Here is a 16,463-nt window from a genome sequence, read left to right on the forward strand (position 1 = left end):
CTTGACCTATAATACAGTAGCCCTAATTAGGCAGCATTTGTGAGGCTGTTTTCATTCACAATTGGCATTGGAGAGATGGTGGCAAATTTGATGTCTAAATTGATAATAATGAGCTTAAAGGTACAATAATACTTGACATCCGGCTAAGGAAGGAGGTCAGAAGTCGAGTCCCTTGTTCACATTGCACACTCCTGAACTCGCGGAAACCATTGGTGGATGTCAAAATTGATGCATTTGTATTTTTTTCAGGATTGCAGTGATTTCAAAGCTGGCAGTATGCGCTCCAAAGGAAGGCACGCAAAACTGGATGAAACTGCTGTTTTTGGTGCAGCTTGTAGACATGACTTTCCTCAGCTCATGTTCAGCTTGAAGCATGGTGAAAGGTATGACAATTGATGAGGAAATTTGCTCTGTTGTGAAGTTCACATGAAAGCATGTTGTCAATTTTTAAAATTGGTGTTGAGGCATTGCTTCATTACTTTTGATGCAGTAATATATTCTGGCTTATCTCCTTGCTTGCTGACAAGGCAGGCTCACCATCAGGCATCAGGCGAAGGAAGCTAGGTACACTCCACTTTATGAATAACGTGGGAGTGCGGATGGCTTGTTACCAAAATCATTCAGAGGAAATTATAACGATGATGAAAAACTAATCTGATAACTTGTGTCTGTATAAAATGTGTCTTGTGTCTGCTAGTGTCTGTATGAAATTTACCAATCATGTATGTATATAGTGTATTTTCTTATTTTCATGACAATCATGTTTTGCAGGTTGGCCTACCCAGTGTATCTCATCCAGGAGTTGCTGAGAAGACATGGGGAACCAACGTCTATTTCATGTATGATATTGCATGTATGCTGGATAATCACGTCAAGGTAATTGTTTTGATCATTTTGGTCTGATTCTTGTCAATAAGAGTATTGATATCTGCCTCATAGCCTCGAGGTGTACACTGCTGGCTACCACCCAATAGGGCCGGCTCTGAACCCTGTAAAGCTCAAAACTAAAGGATTTTAATTCTCAGTAGTAAAAAAGGAAGCAGTTGGGACAATCGCCCGTGCAGTTCACCTTAATTTGATAGCTTCAGTTTTATAGCATTGAATCTAATTACATGTGCAAATATTTGTCTCTCAGGATAATGTTGTTGTAATTTCTTTTGCAGAAACATTATCCTGATATGTCGTTGGACTCAAAGAAGTTTGCCATTCCTATATTCCATTCCTATGGTCACAAGTTCGACTGTCAGGTATTTTTGTTTTCTATTTGTTGGCAGATAAGTATGGCCACTTGATGCAAGGCTATTTATGACAGTTCTTTGAATTTGTTATTGCACCACAGGTTCACCATGTTTTTGCCTGTGCTGACATGGGTACCTCATGACCTGTTAGCAGCAACAAATCTAGTTAATATTTCATCCTGGCGATACATGTACATTTTGGTGATATCACATTTACCAAGGAGGTTCTACAATTTGAATAAAACTGATGTGGCACACATACAGATCCTGGCAAGGAAATGTCGTAGAAGTGATGGTCACTGGCATCTGCTTCAGTTATTTGGAGATTTTTTGTTATTATTGTTTTATTCAACCAAGCACGTTCATGTAATACAGAAATGTTAGCGAGTATGCAATGTCTGTTGACATGTATGCTTTGTGGTAAACTGTCAGTACATGTAACAATCAATCTTGGACTATATTGTTTTAACGACGAAATTCGGTGAATTTGACCTGTTTCAATCTTCATGCAGACATTTCATTCACACATGTACTTTTTCAATTTTCAACTAACCTTTGCAGGTTCAGTACAGTCCAAGACGAAATGCTGGATTTGCATTGACAGATGGAGAATGTTTAGAGCGTCTCTGGTCATACCTGAGGAATTTTTCAAAGATTACCAAGGAAATGACACCAAGTCATCGTGTTGATACCCTGACAGATGCCCTGATTCATTATGCCAACAGGAATTATTTGAAGATCGGTAAATATATTTTCTTACAAACTGTAATTTGATTGGTGAATTGTTTGCAATAGCTATTAATTGATCTGATTGGTGGTTTTCAGCTGACTCAATCTGAATGAGCAACTCGTCTGAGGTCTGCTTTTAAGGTTTCAGGATTAACCAGGCTTAAATTTAGCAGTCAGATTTTGATCTTAACAATGATTTTGATCAGACTTGCTGCTTGATATTATTTACATGTAATTTGATGATACAGAGAGTCGCAGCATACAATACATGCATGCAAGTAGTGTCATTGTTCGGGATATAATATGTATAATGGAGATGCCTCAGTAATGATCATGACATTGAGGTGATTCATGTGGAGCATCAGGATCTTGCATACCACTTCTTATCCTGATAAAATTAGGCTTGCAAAAACGAATATCAGCTTGGGAGAGTTAGGGCTGGTGCCGCCAAGACCAATACCTTATTGGCCCAATACATGTATATGTACGCAATGTTGTCTGACACCTCTGGCAGAATGTCAGTTTTGTGTGATACTTGAAAAGTGCAATGACGTGCTCATGACTAATAGGTGGTGGCATTTTGTTTTTGTCATTCTCTGAGAGTCTTTTTACTTTGGTGTGTTTACCTGATATACGTAGACGTATGGTCAACAAATAGAGGTTGAAAGAGACTTACCAGATACTTTCCATGTTCATATATTTCATCTGAGCATCAGGCCCTTCGGCCTGTTGTTATTTTGAAAATGTTAGGTGGTTCCCCTAGCAAGAATACATGATGTATGGTACCAGTTATTGAAAAGGCCTCACTTTCAAGGTCACATGTGTCAATTGGAGCAAATTAGCTGTGCCGCTAGGCTGAGTAATTTGGGCACATATCTTAACCAATATGTCTGTTCATCTTAAATCAAACCTGCATACATGTACGTACATGTACGCCCTGTTATCTTGGGATGGTATTTATATTGAATCGATTCACCATCTGTGAACCTGAATACTAGTACCTTCATGATTCCTTTACTGCCAGTTGCCCTGAATAATGATATCATAAGTTTATCTATGAAGCACTGCACAAGATATTTCACAAACATGTTGGATTTCACTTGTCTTTCAAGGTCACACATTTCTAATAACATAACTTTTTGTAACACTTGCTCATTTTTCAGCTTAAGTCCAACCGGAGAACACAATGGCACTTGGCTGTTTCTTGAACAATTTGTTTTCAGTTGGCGTGTCGTTTGGTCAACTTTATGTACATGATTGTGACTTAAAATAAAATCTTGTATTCATTGTTTAACTTTGTAGGAACATTCCTTAGTTCCAAAATGGAGAAGGCCAAAGATGTCGCGATGACTTCATCAAAAGAACTGACCATCCTCCTTTCAACTATGCAAGGTACAACTCACGTCAGAACCAGAAACTGTGGGGCTGCTCTCTCACATAGTTGTCATGCATCAAAGACAATACGTCTTGGTAGCCTTGATCTATTCATCCTGATGTTTCCACTATTTAAATTTCTCCAATGGAACTGAGCTACCCAGTCTCTCACACCACAACATGGTGTTGTGGTCCCAAGAAATATTTCTATACCAAGCAACGGCACACCAGCTGGGATATACGATCCTGGATTGTTGGAACGCCCACTATCAAGATTGTGCACAATTCGCATCTTTCCAATGGAGTTTCTTTCTGTGTTGAGAATTTTTTGGCAGTGATTTTTTAAACTTTTATCTTTCTTTTAGCAACTACGGCTGATGTGCGAAATTGGATGTTCGAAGAAAGATCCGCAGCGTACAAGAGACATGAAAATTGTCCAGGTATGTGTATTGAAAATTGGATAATCTCTTCTCTTTTTCCCAGGACAGGCTACCTAGCAATTTGAAAAGAATATAAGTGATATTGAGTCTGTCGCGGAACTGTTTCTCCATTGTGTGCTTGCTCTCACAAACAGTAACCTTACAGAGTATTCCAAGTACTTGTACATGTAGTCAAGTAAAATTTTGACACTGCCTTTGAAATTCCTTTTCTCATTACCGTACATGTATATAATTTCAGCGAAATCAGGAAAAGACAAACTTTTGCCTCTTCTCCATCAACACTGCACTGAAAGAAAAATTCTGTTGGAAATGATGAATAAATATGCAGGTAATAATGGCTTTTTGGTGCTGTGTCCAAATTCATTTGTCAGATGTTGCCTGCTGACGAGTGTGATTGTGGGAGCCGGGGGTCAAGTGTAGAACACGTCTCAAAAACGAACAACCGAACACATTGTTGTAAATGAAACGGTTTACTGAAATCAAGAAGTAGACATCAGTACAAAACAGTAGCACAAAAATATGCAAAGAAAATACAATCAAACGCAATCACGACAATGAAAATACCAGACAAAAACCCAATTCCTCACAATGTGTCCCAAATAGGCAATAAACTACAGTATAAATGAAGTGACAGAATCAGCTGGAGCCCAATGCTCAATAGAATAAGACAGAGACAGTATACTATAATATAAATCAGTGTAGGCCCAATGCCAAGTAAAACTGCACTCAAGTCAAACCAAAGATAAGATTCTTCAAAACATTCAATAACGGCAATCATAAAACCAACCAAGCATGACACAACTCAAAACAGGAGGACATAATGGTATTACATGTTAAACGATCAATAAAGACAAACACATAATGATGAAATAATACTATATAGTACATATTGTACACCCTATGCATGGGGAAAATAACCAGCACATGTGGATCTCCACAGCATGGACTGAAAAATGGTCTCAAAGACAACAAAAATGTTTACTCACAAGACAAATTAGACTCCCTAGCTCGTCCCTGAATCCCACTTTACGATTACAATGAAAATGAACACAAATAGTAACATCCAAGATACAGATGCGGACAGATAAAAACACTGAAACCAAGATAACTGGTCTTGGTCCCAGACCTCCATCGGCAAGAAGGGAAAAGGAACCCCCAAATGACCTATGCAAATTAGAGGTCAACATGTATAAATAAAACTTTTGAACAAATATTTAGGCGGGAAAGTTTAAACACAAAATGGCCTTCACACGCCCGGTCCCTAATTGACCAAGTTAACAACGACAACGACTCAATTACAAAACCAAATATCAAATAGAAGGCCAGCATAACTTGCTTTCAAATAGATCAAAATACACAAATGAAACACACTAAACTAGACCAGTTCTAAACTTTGAACTTAGTTCCTATCCTAAGAATGAATGTCTACTCGACATGGTGTCAAAAACCAAACTTTCCAGGATTTGGCACTGAAAATTTGTGACACAAGATATATTTAGTCCAATACTGTCCATTGGCAAATATATTGAATAAATTGCAATGTAAAAATGTTAGATAAACACCGGATTATAACAAACACACAAACTAGAATAACTAGAATAATTGAGATTGTCCTCGGTACACACACTGGCACACAGTTCATGTGACTATGACAAACAGTTTAGTCTTGCTGAGGTTCATCCATTTCTAGTAACAGACACAGTTTGTGGACAGGTCTATCCAGTACAGTTCCAGTTGCTGTTCGCAACCTTACACGTCTGACAAAACCCCTTTTGTCAGGAAAAGTCTCAACAATCTTGGCCATTGGCCAAGCACCTCGCGGGGAACTCTGATCCACAATCAAACAAATGTCTCCAGGAACCACGTTCCTCCTGGGAGTGAGCCATTTCTGCCTTGTTTGGAGAAGGGGAAGGTATTCCTGGATCCATCTCTTCCAAAACAAGTCAGCCAGAAATTGGACCTGTCTCCATCTACGCCTTGTGTACAGGTCATTCTTATCAAATGTTCCAACAGGCAAGTACGGTTGTGACTTCAACAACAACAGCTGATTTGGAGTAAGAACTTCCAAATCACTAGGGTCACTTGATGCTCTAGTGAGTGGTCGGTCATTAACCACTGCCTCAACTTCACAAAGCAAAGTACGCAGTCCCTCGTCACTCACAGATTGTTCCTTCAAAATAACCTTCAACTTCCGTTTCACAGTTTGAACCTGGCGCTCCCAAATGCCTCCTTGGTGAGGAGCATAGGGAGTGTTGAACTCCCACACAATGCCTTGCTTCGCCAACATTTGCTGGATCCTACTCTGGTCAATACTGCGAAATGCTAACTTTAGTTCCTTTTCAGATGCAACAAAGTTAGTGCCATTATTCGAGCGCAGCTTTACAACTTGACCTCTACGGGCAACGAATCTTCGAATCGCATTGATACAAGAGTCCGTGTCTAAACTGTCTGCCAATTCAAGGTGTACAGCTCTGACAGTCAAACATGTGAACAACACACCATAGCGCTTTACCGTACCACGACCTCTTTTGACCTCGATTGGACCAAAGTAATCAACTCCTGTCCGAGAGAATGGCGGTTCGTCAGGAATTAACCTGTCCTGCGGCAAGTCTGCCATTTTCTGTTCAATCACCTTTGATCGATGTCTCCTGCAAGTAACACAGTCTGAAATCACCTTTGTGGCAGCTGAATTGGCATTAGTAATCCAAAATCTCTGCCTGAGTTTCGCTATCATATGATTTCTACCACTATGCAGTAAGTTTCTATGGATGTCCTGGAGTATCAGCTGAGAAACATGACAGTTTTTAGGCAAAATCACTGGATGTTTTGCTTTCCTTGGCATAGCTGAATTACTCAACCGACCTCCAACTCTGACCAGACTATCCTCTAGGAATGGATCAAGTTGGTACAATGTACTGGCTCTTTTCACAACATTTCCTGATCCTTCCTCAAGACATTTGATTTCCTCACAAAATGTCTCGCGTTGAGAGAAAACTAGAATGGCTTTCTCAGCTTTTCTCAAGTCGTCAACAGTCAGCGGACTGCAAGTCACATCATGCCTCTGAACATCTAAGTTCTGTTTACGAACTCTGCTGCGGCGCAGAAGCTCTCCACGCACCCTAAGTATCAGCGCTACGCCTCTCTTCAGCCCACTCCAAGATGAGTAGTGATTTATCAGCTTTCTTACAGTTTCAGACGCACTATCCTCTATGTCAACTGAACTAACTGCACCAACTGCAGCACACTTGATCTCAAGATCATCCACGTTGTTTGCTCCAACAAGGTTGGCTATGACGCTGGGGTAAGTCGGCCATTCCTCCATAGGTTTCCACAGAAACTCTAGACCATTGGACCAAGAACTACAGTTCAAGAAGGCGTCTGCCCACAGGCCTCTCGAAGCATGATCTGCTGGGTTACATTTTGTGTCAATGTAACACCACTGGGAAGCATCAGATCCATCATGGATGATTTCTAGTCGATTGGCAACAAATGTTTTGAACCTGGTACCCTTGTTCCTAATGTACTTGATGACAGCGGTACTGTCAGTGAAGAAGATTGACTTGTCGAGGGTTAAGTCTAACTCCTTTCTGAGCATTCTATCAACACGAACAGCTACAGTGGCTGCTGTCAATTCCATTCTTGGAATTGAGATATGTTTGAGCGGTGCAACACGAGATTTGCTAAGTAGCAAGCAGCAGTGGATCCTTCCATCGCCATTCACCAGTCTGAGGTAAGACACTACCCCATATCCAGCTTCACTACTGTCACTGAAGTGAACCAACTGGGAAGAAACTACATTGTTAAAGTCCTTCGGTTTGACACACCTGTCTGTCTTGAAGTTTGAAACCTTAGGTAAATCTGACAACCATCTCTGCCACTTAGCCATATGCTCCTCAGGGATATCATCGTCCCAATCTATTCCAAGGCGGCATAAGTCCTGCAGAATCAACTTAGCTTTCAGAATGAACGGTGAAAGAAAGCCGATCGGATCATACACTGAGCTTGTCACAGATAAGATACCACGGCGCGTTGGCAGCTTATCTTTGTCTATCGTCTTAAAGCCAAACTTGTCTGACTCTGGATCCCATTGGACCCCTAGTGCCCTCTCAAGGGGCAAATTGTCCTTATCCAAATCGATGTCCTTCATGCCTTTGGCCCTGTCTTCAGCTGGAACTGACTCAACTACAGGTCTACTATTACTAGTCCATTGTGTGAGTCTAAATCCACCCTTGGCGCAAAGCTCCACCACATTAGCCACCAAAGGGATGGCACTGGCATCACTGGGCTGGTTTCGAAGACAGTCATCGACGTACATGTGTTTTAGTAGAGTGTCTGTGACATCCTTCTCATACAGGTGTTGATTGTCCAAAGCGGTTTGCCTGAGGGCAAAATTGGCGCAACTTGGTGAAGATGAGGCACCGAACAAATGCACCATCATCTGGTATTCAATGAGCGGACCGGATGTGTCTCCATCTTTCCAGTACAAGAATCTCAAGAAGCTAGCTTGTTCAGGGGGCACGCGAACCTGATAGAACATTGACTCCACGTCACCCATGACTGCAACATTGTCCTGTCTGAATCTCAGAAGTGTACCAACAAGAGTGTTAGTGAGGTTTGGCCCCTGTAGGAGTTGATCATTAAGAGATGTCCCGCCAAATCTTGCCGCACAATCGAACACAACACGCAGCTTCTTCTTCTTCTTCGGGTGGTACACTCCGTGATGTGGTAGGTACCATGTTTTACCATCGCAACGATTCAACTGCTCAGTCGGCACTTCTCGAGCATATCCCTTTGTCAACACATTGTCCATAAAGGCCTTGTACTCCGTATGAAACTCACTATTCCTGGCAAACTTTTTTGCCAATGTAGCTGCACGCTGTTCTGCTTGAGATCTGTTGTTTGGCATGATAACAGAATCACTCTTGAAGGGCAGGCCAAGAACATAATGACCTTCCTCCATGTACACTGAAATTTTGGCAATGTCCAGAAATCGCCGATCATCCTGAGATAACTCTTTCTCGTCATCTGCTAAATGCTCACTAAAGTCCTGATTGAAATACTGGTGTAGCTGTCTCTCCAAAACACTCACTTTGTTCACAGAAACACGAAAGCTACTCAACTCACTTCGTGTCTTGCCAGGTTTCACGGGACCATTGACTGACCAGCCCAATAGAGTCCTAATGACGTAGGGACCACTGTCCCGGCTTTGTACAATCTCATAAGGCTCCATAGCCTTTGGCGCATTCGAACCTATCAGCAAATCAACGTCTGCATCAATCTCTGGAATCTTAACTTTACTGAGATACGGCCATCTATCAATGTCCTCTTGCTTAGGAATGTCATCCTTACTCACGGGTAACTCGGACTGAGTAAACACTTCAGGTAGCTCAGTGAACACACCAGTATCAAGGCCGCTAACTTCCAATCCCTTCAGCAGGTAACCGGTCGATGGCTCAGACTTATCGGACATCGTAGAGATGTTAGTTTTTACCTTCGATCCTCGAAGATTCAGTCGTTCCATCAGTGTCTCAGAACAGAATGTAGCCGAACTTCCTGTGTCGAGAAGGGCATCAGTCTTTATTGCCTTGTCACCACTTACTGACTTCACCAATACGGGCACAACCGGCATAGCGTATTCTGAAATGAGCCCGGACGTGCAACAGTTCCTCAACTCCTGTGCTGCGGTGTCCACTTTCTGTGACCTATGCAAGCAGGTTGGATGTAATCCTGAACACACCTCACATTGAAGCCTGTTAGTACAGTTTTTGCTCACATGACCATCGCTCATCAAGCAGCCAAAACACAACTTCTGCGCTCTTAGAAAGCGGATCCTATCATTGTTTGGCGTGTGCTGTAAACGTCTGCAAACGTCCAAGCCATGAGTACCCTTGCAGTACAGGCATGATTTAACACTATCTGACTTGCCCACATTGTTGACATTGTTCCTATGTTGATCAGAACTTGGCCTCACTGCACTACAAGCGGTTGCAAAGCTAGTCTTTGCTGAAGCAGGTTTTCCATATCTCGCCTTTGGTTTCTCCTGGGAAACCGGTTTACTGTCAACGATTGACCCAAATACTGGATCGTTAAGCAAACGTGATTGCCTGTCAACAAAAGTGACAAAGTCCTCAAATTTGGCTCTTTTGTTCTTGTCTGAAATGTCAAGAGCACGGCTTCTCCATTGAGCCCTCATTTTGAACGGAAGTTTGGAACTCAGCTCCTGGAGGTTTTTGGGGTGGTCAAGTTCCCTCATGTACTCTATGTCCTTCATCGTATTCAGACAACCCAGCAAAAACAAGGCATACTTCTTGATCCCTGCCGCATCCTCTGCCTTGATGCTCGGCCATTTCATCGCTTTCTCAACATAGGCAGTCGAAATGCGGTACTCATCCCCAAAGTTCAACTTTAAGAGCTTCATAGCCCTCTTGTAGCCCTTTGCACGATCCATGTGGATGCAACTTCTCACCAACTCTTGAGGCTCTCCAGAAGTGTATTGCTCAAGGTAGTAAATATGATCCTTGGGACTATCAGTCTTGTCGATAACGCCATGCTCAAAAGCTCTAACAAACAACCTGAACTGCATTGGATCGCCTGAGAAGACAGGAATTGTTCGTGCTGGCAAAGTTGTTTTCAAATTTTGTTTCACTAGCGACTCAGTAATGTCATTATGCCTTCTGATAATGTCCTGAAAGGCCTCCATGGCTTCTGACATTCGCGAACCAATTGACTCATCATCAGACACGTCAGGAACTTGCACCTTAGGTTTACGTGCAAACCTTTATCTAAATACTCCAAGTAGGATCCCCTATGATCACTGCTGACATCATCTTCAGATTCAGAAACGGGCAAATTGGGTTTGGGCCTAACGCTGACAGGCTTTTTACCAGAGTTCTCAAGTCCAGCCAACAGTTCTGCTTTGACAGTGGAGATTTTCACTTGGGTCTCCAAATCGATTAACTCCTTTTTCTGTTGAAGCTCAAATGCCCTCTCCTCTGCTACCTGAGCAAGCTTGAACTCTTCTGCCGCAATTGCTTGTTTTACACGCTCAGCCTCAGCTTTCACCTTCAAAGCCTCAATTTGCAACGTCTTGTTGATGTCCGACAAACTTCTCACACTGAGTTCAGATTCCTCTGCGCTAACTTCTTCGTCACCTAACTCGTCCTCTTCGACATCCTGATCGACTTCTGGCTCAGGACTCTTTGCCTGAGCAAACATAGCCTTTGCCTGCTTTCTGACAGAGGCCCTTCTGGAACCCTGTAAGGCTTGTAACTGGCTTTCAAGGGCCTTTTGAGTAGGCCTACGCTCACGCTCACCCCGACGATTGGGATTTACTGTATGGGGCATTTCGTTAAAGGGAGATCTGAACACAACACACAAACGGAATGTACACAAAGACGTAGGCTTATCAACGCTATTATGTAACCTAAACGAGCCCAACTGACATCGTCTCCAAGTGCTTATGAATCCAGACCAGCCGTACTAGACAACACGAAATTGACTTAACGAAATAACGTTCCTCGATGTAAACCCAGCGAAACTAACGTAATGACGTAATCCTGATAAAGCGTGACGTAACGTATCCTAACTCGTATTGACGTATCACCGTAGTAACAAACGTGAAGTACCAGTTCCTCCTAACAAGGTTCTGCTCCGTCAGCTTGCTGCTCGATCATGGCTTGTATCTTCATCCGTCGATCTTGTCACCTCCAACCATTTGTCTTTAAACCATGTGGGAGCCGGGGGTCAAGTGTAGAACACGTCTCAAAAACGAACAACCGAACACATTGTTGTAAATGAAACGGTTTACTGAAATCAAGAAGTAGACATCAGTACAAAACAGTAGCACAAAAATATGCAAAGAAAATACAATCAAACGCAATCACGACAATGAAAATACCAGACAAAAACCCAATTCCTCACAATGTGTCCCAAATAGGCAATAAACTACAGTATAAATGAAGTGACAGAATCAGCTGGAGCCCAATGCTCAATAGAATAAGACAGAGACAGTATACTATAATATAAATCAGTGTAGGCCCAATGCCAAGTAAAACTGCACTCAAGTCAAACCAAAGATAAGATTCTTCAAAACATTCAATAACGGCAATTATAAAACCAACCAAGCATGACACAACTCAAAACAGGAGGACATAATGGTATTACATGTTAAACGATCAATAAAGACAAACACATAATGATGAAATAATACTATATAGTACATATTGTACACCCTATGCATGGGGAAAATAACCAGCACATGTGGATCTCCACAGCATGGACTGAAAAATGGTCTCAAAGACAACAAAAATGTTTACTCACAAGACAAATTAGACTCCCTAGCTCGTCCCTGAATCCCACTTTACGATTACAATGAAAATGAACACAAATAGTAACATCCAAGATACAGATGCGGACAGATAAAAACACTGAAACCAAGATAACTGGTCTTGGTCCCAGACCTCCATCGGCAAGAAGGGAAAAGGAACCCCCAAATGACCTATGCAAATTAGAGGTCAACATGTATAAATAAAACTTTTGAACAAATATTTAGGCGGGAAAGTTTAAACACAAAATGGCCTTCACAGTGATTGTTTTATGAATAATGCCTTACTCATTGTGTCTTTTTTTGGGTGTTTCTTAAGCACTTGGAGGTGTTAGACTATTTCTGCTCCCAGGCATGATGAGCTTGGTTTTTACGTGCCACTACGTTTAGGCCCCAATGGGGTCCGTCTTCAGTCGGAAGTAGTCCTTTGCAAGACAGTCATGTTTCTTTTACCCTGGTTGAGTCTAGCTTGTCTTGGCATGGTCATTAGATACAAGAAACCTTGGTTTTATATCTTATTTGAAGAACTGCAAGGAGCCAGGCATGTTGAGAAGTGTTTACCTGGCTTCTCGTGGGAGGGCGTTACTGATTTTCATATGTAAAGTTTGCGGTGTTAAGATTCATTGCAGTGATCTAGGCTGTCACAATGTGTACATGGGGACCTCCAATTTTGTGAACCGTCATTTGAAAGTAATTTGGGGATTTTTTTAGGCAAAGCTGTTGCAAAAATAAATTTTGTGATTTCTTTATATTTCCAGTAGGCCAGGCAATTGCCATACGACTGCAGAAGAACATCAATAATTCCAACAAGGCTATTCGATCCTTGATAGCACAGGTGAACAAGGAACTGACTCCACCTCTGACATATGAGGAGGCCATTGAATTCAAGTTTCTCGTGGATTCAGATCGCCCCTACCAAAGGCGAGCTGCCAATGTCCTCAATATGAAGGAGAGAGCTGAGGAAGAGATTGAGCTGCTCAAGAAAGAAATCGCCAATGTTGCCATGGTTATGCGTCGCCAACATGCTACACTCATTTCTTCACTGTCTTCGTGTGACTCCTCGGATTCATTTTCAAGAGGAAGGAACTCTTTGATTGTGTCAAAGATTGTTTTGGTTGAAAGACAGTTTTCAACATTTAAGAATACATGTGCGTATGTTGAGATTCAGCAACTGACGGATTCGTTTAGGGACAGGATTCCTTACACCCTGCTAGAAGTGGACGATATAGGATTTTCTTCAGATGATTTGACCTCCATCCTGGAAGAAATACGGGCACAAGAGGCTGAGGACGATATTGTCTCTGATAATGAAAATGAGGATAAGGAAGATCTTGATGAGGAGTATTCTCAGAACCAATTTGATTATTATGAACATTAGGATTGGGTAGTCTTTCTAATTTCTTCTGCTACTCTGTGCGAACTTTTTTTTAAGAGCAGAAGATGAAACTAGTCTTGTCTCACAGATTCAGTGTCCGTAATAGCAAAGCGCCTAAGAGGTACACATAGTTTGCTCAGTCATAAATTTCCCGGATCATTTCTTTACATAACTTTACATGACCTGTATTGTTTGGGGCTTGTTTGGGGCTTGTTTAGGTTGAAAATTGGAAAGACAAGTTCATTACTCCACATGTAGTTTCAAAGAAGATAGAGTTTAAATACTCATCACGACATCATGGGTTAATCATGACCCCTTCAAAGGACTGTATTAAGAACATAATGATGATAACTAGTTTTTACCGCAGATCAATGCTTCTACATGCAACTAGTACATGTACATGTAATACAATATTGTGTTTGACAAAGTGAGCACTATGCTGCAGCTTCTTGGGCCTTTCCAAAAACCTTCAATTTTTGGGGTTGCAGCTGTCATTTCTCGTACAGAATGGTCCTGCATAACTATGAATGTTTTGTAACAATGTTGCTGTCATTATTTTGGAGCAAGGGGACTTACTGGCTGTCTTGGAATAAGCTTCCTCGTGAATTGAGATCACTGCCAGGAGGCAGCTAAAACATCTGCTTTTGTGGACAGTATTTTGGATAGGTGGTGCTTTATATATATATATATATATAATGTGACGTTATCATGAAAAAGCAAAAGCGCCATATAAATATTCTTTGATTAACTGATTGGTGCTATTTGTTAATTTATCATTTATGTCTGCGACATCAAGGGCTTCGAGCAAGTGATATTTTCAACCATAGAGGGCAGCGAAAACATGAAGTTTATTTAGGGCTTTGCTATTACTAATTGTCTGGGAAAATAGAAATGCAGTTGTACACAATGTCGTAGTGCAGTTATATACGAATTGGTTGAAACTTGGTACATTGTATAATACTGCCCCTCATACACACCCTGCAGTTTTGATCTAAACTTGGGTTAGTACAGTTTTGTTGCAAAATGGTGCTGTAGCGTTACACAACTCTTTTGCTGCAGCAGCCATTTTACGGGCAGCGCCGCCATGTGCTGATAGTGCATACCAGTAGTAAACAATGGCATGTACATGTACAATGACATGATCTTGCTGCCGTGAAAGAGTTTACATTTACATGTACATTAAAAAAATGATCAACTTACTGGCGTTTTTTTCTCAAAATCTTATGGTTGGCCCAAATTCTCTTCAGGAATCAGTGTTGCAGATTGGCGGAGCTCCATTTTGCCAGCAAACAATCTTTCTGCTAAACAAATGTGCAAATGTAATTGAATGTTCTCTAGAAGCTATATTTAGTTTAGATACCAAATTCTATTGCTAAAATCTTTAAGTGTCAGTCCATGATACCACCATGCAGAGGGTGGCAAGGTGGGGGTCAACCGTTTTTGACGAGATTAGGTATGCAAGATCCTTCCACTAAGACATCATTACACAGCAATTGATGACTCTCAAAAATCACTAGCAACCGAGTTAGGGGCAGGCCTAGTTAGGGGGCTTGTTTTAGCTTTTTTCCCCCTATTTTTTGTGTATTTTTGGGTCAATGTTGGGCACTCCTGCAGAGACTAAAAAAAATAGCTGGATTTCCCCCCTTTGTATGATGGAAGTATTTGATGAGATCTTCCATTCTGCAACAGGTCGTTGAGTAACACTTCATACTTTGGTCGTGCTAGGCCTAGTAATTATGCATACCTAGGGGCAGTGCTTAGGAAGAGCTCTCTATCGACGCTCATATCTCCAACACTGCAGGTCTTTGAATGCTGTGGCTTGCACATGATAAAGGTAATGATACCTACTTTCAAAATCAGAAATAAAATTTCCGGCCGCATTTACTGTTTTCCCAGGATAAACCAAGGAAAAAGTGCTATTTTCCACCAAAATGACACTCATTGGCTAGTGCTGCCACCTTGTGTACACTTGATGAATTATAAAATAAATGCATAATGAACACATAATTTATGCTTGGTGCTGGCCATGAGGATTGGAAGTTACTGTCAACCACCATGATCACCCCCCCCCCCCCCCCATGCCTAGGCCTACTTACCTATTTTAAGTAGGCCTACCGGTAAATAACTCCACTTGCATTTTCCCCCCAAAAAAGAACAAGCTCATCACTACAAATTTGCCCTTGATGAAAGCCCTTTGGGGAATTGGGCCCCATAGGTCCTGAAATGCTGATTTGAATTTCAAATAACATTTCGGCCTTGGCCTACCTGATGGCAACGTAATTGAATAAGCTACATGTAGGCCTTCTTACAGTCCGAAAATCTAAAGAAACCCCCCTGTTGGTGAGGATGCTAATGTTGACCCATTCATTAGCCTGCGTCATGCTGCCAGAGCATGTTGTAAGGGTTAGACCCCCCCCCCCCCCCATGGCTAAGGCACCTGAAGGGCATGTGGTATGACCTACTAATACATCTTTATCAACCCATGCAGGGATCATCCTGTTCCTAAGAACCTTGCAGAAGTGCTCATTTCACATACTAGTAACACCTTCCATTGCTAAGGAGCCAATTGACCAAAGGTGCAGTTCCTACTGTAATTACTGTTTGATGAGGACAACCCTGCAGTTGGCTGCACCGTCAGAGTACTGCTATTGGAAGTTTTTAGCTCCCTGGTTGGCGGTGAAATGTTCTCCTGGAGTTGCTCTAGCATTGGCTAAATTGTACATATACATGTACTGGAATGGAGAAGTTTTTCATGAACTGAGTTACGGTACTGTCCAGTCCCTTAGGAGAGATCACAACTTTCCACATGCTACACTTGTACCTGTCTGCAGAGGACAGTGCTGCCACCTAAGAAGCAGGGACACTTTTTTTTACAAATGGGTGATTTATTTACAAGCTAATATAATGATACATAGAAAAAAGGCTATTTTGCAGACAATAGCCAAACCACTACTAACCACTACTAGGGAGGGACCAATACTAGT

General features: G+C 41.7%; 1 protein-coding gene and 1 long non-coding RNA gene across 2 annotated transcripts; one reads left to right on the forward strand and one right to left on the reverse strand.

The window, feature by feature from the left end:
• Positions 1-1,865: 1,865 nt before the first annotated feature.
• LOC135499630 (uncharacterized) lies at positions 1,866-3,720 on the forward strand. Its single transcript, XR_010449317.1, has 3 exons — positions 1,866-1,980; positions 3,270-3,359; positions 3,707-3,720. It is a non-coding gene; the product is annotated as an uncharacterized LOC135499630 (long non-coding RNA).
• Positions 3,721-5,441: 1,721 nt separating this feature from the next.
• LOC135499332 (uncharacterized) lies at positions 5,442-11,125 on the reverse strand. The gene is made up of 2 exons (XM_064790077.1): positions 10,558-11,125; positions 5,442-10,372 (listed from the first exon to the last, which is right to left on the reverse strand). Exons 1-2 carry the CDS (start codon positions 11,123-11,125, stop codon positions 5,442-5,444), a joined length of 5,499 nt encoding a protein of 1,832 aa, XP_064646147.1.
• Between the last annotated feature and the right edge of the window lie 5,338 nt (positions 11,126-16,463).

This window comes from Lineus longissimus, chromosome 15 (assembly GCF_910592395.1).
Source record: "Lineus longissimus chromosome 15, tnLinLong1.2, whole genome shotgun sequence".
In the NCBI taxonomy this organism is placed as follows: domain Eukaryota; kingdom Metazoa; phylum Nemertea; class Pilidiophora; order Heteronemertea; family Lineidae; genus Lineus; species Lineus longissimus.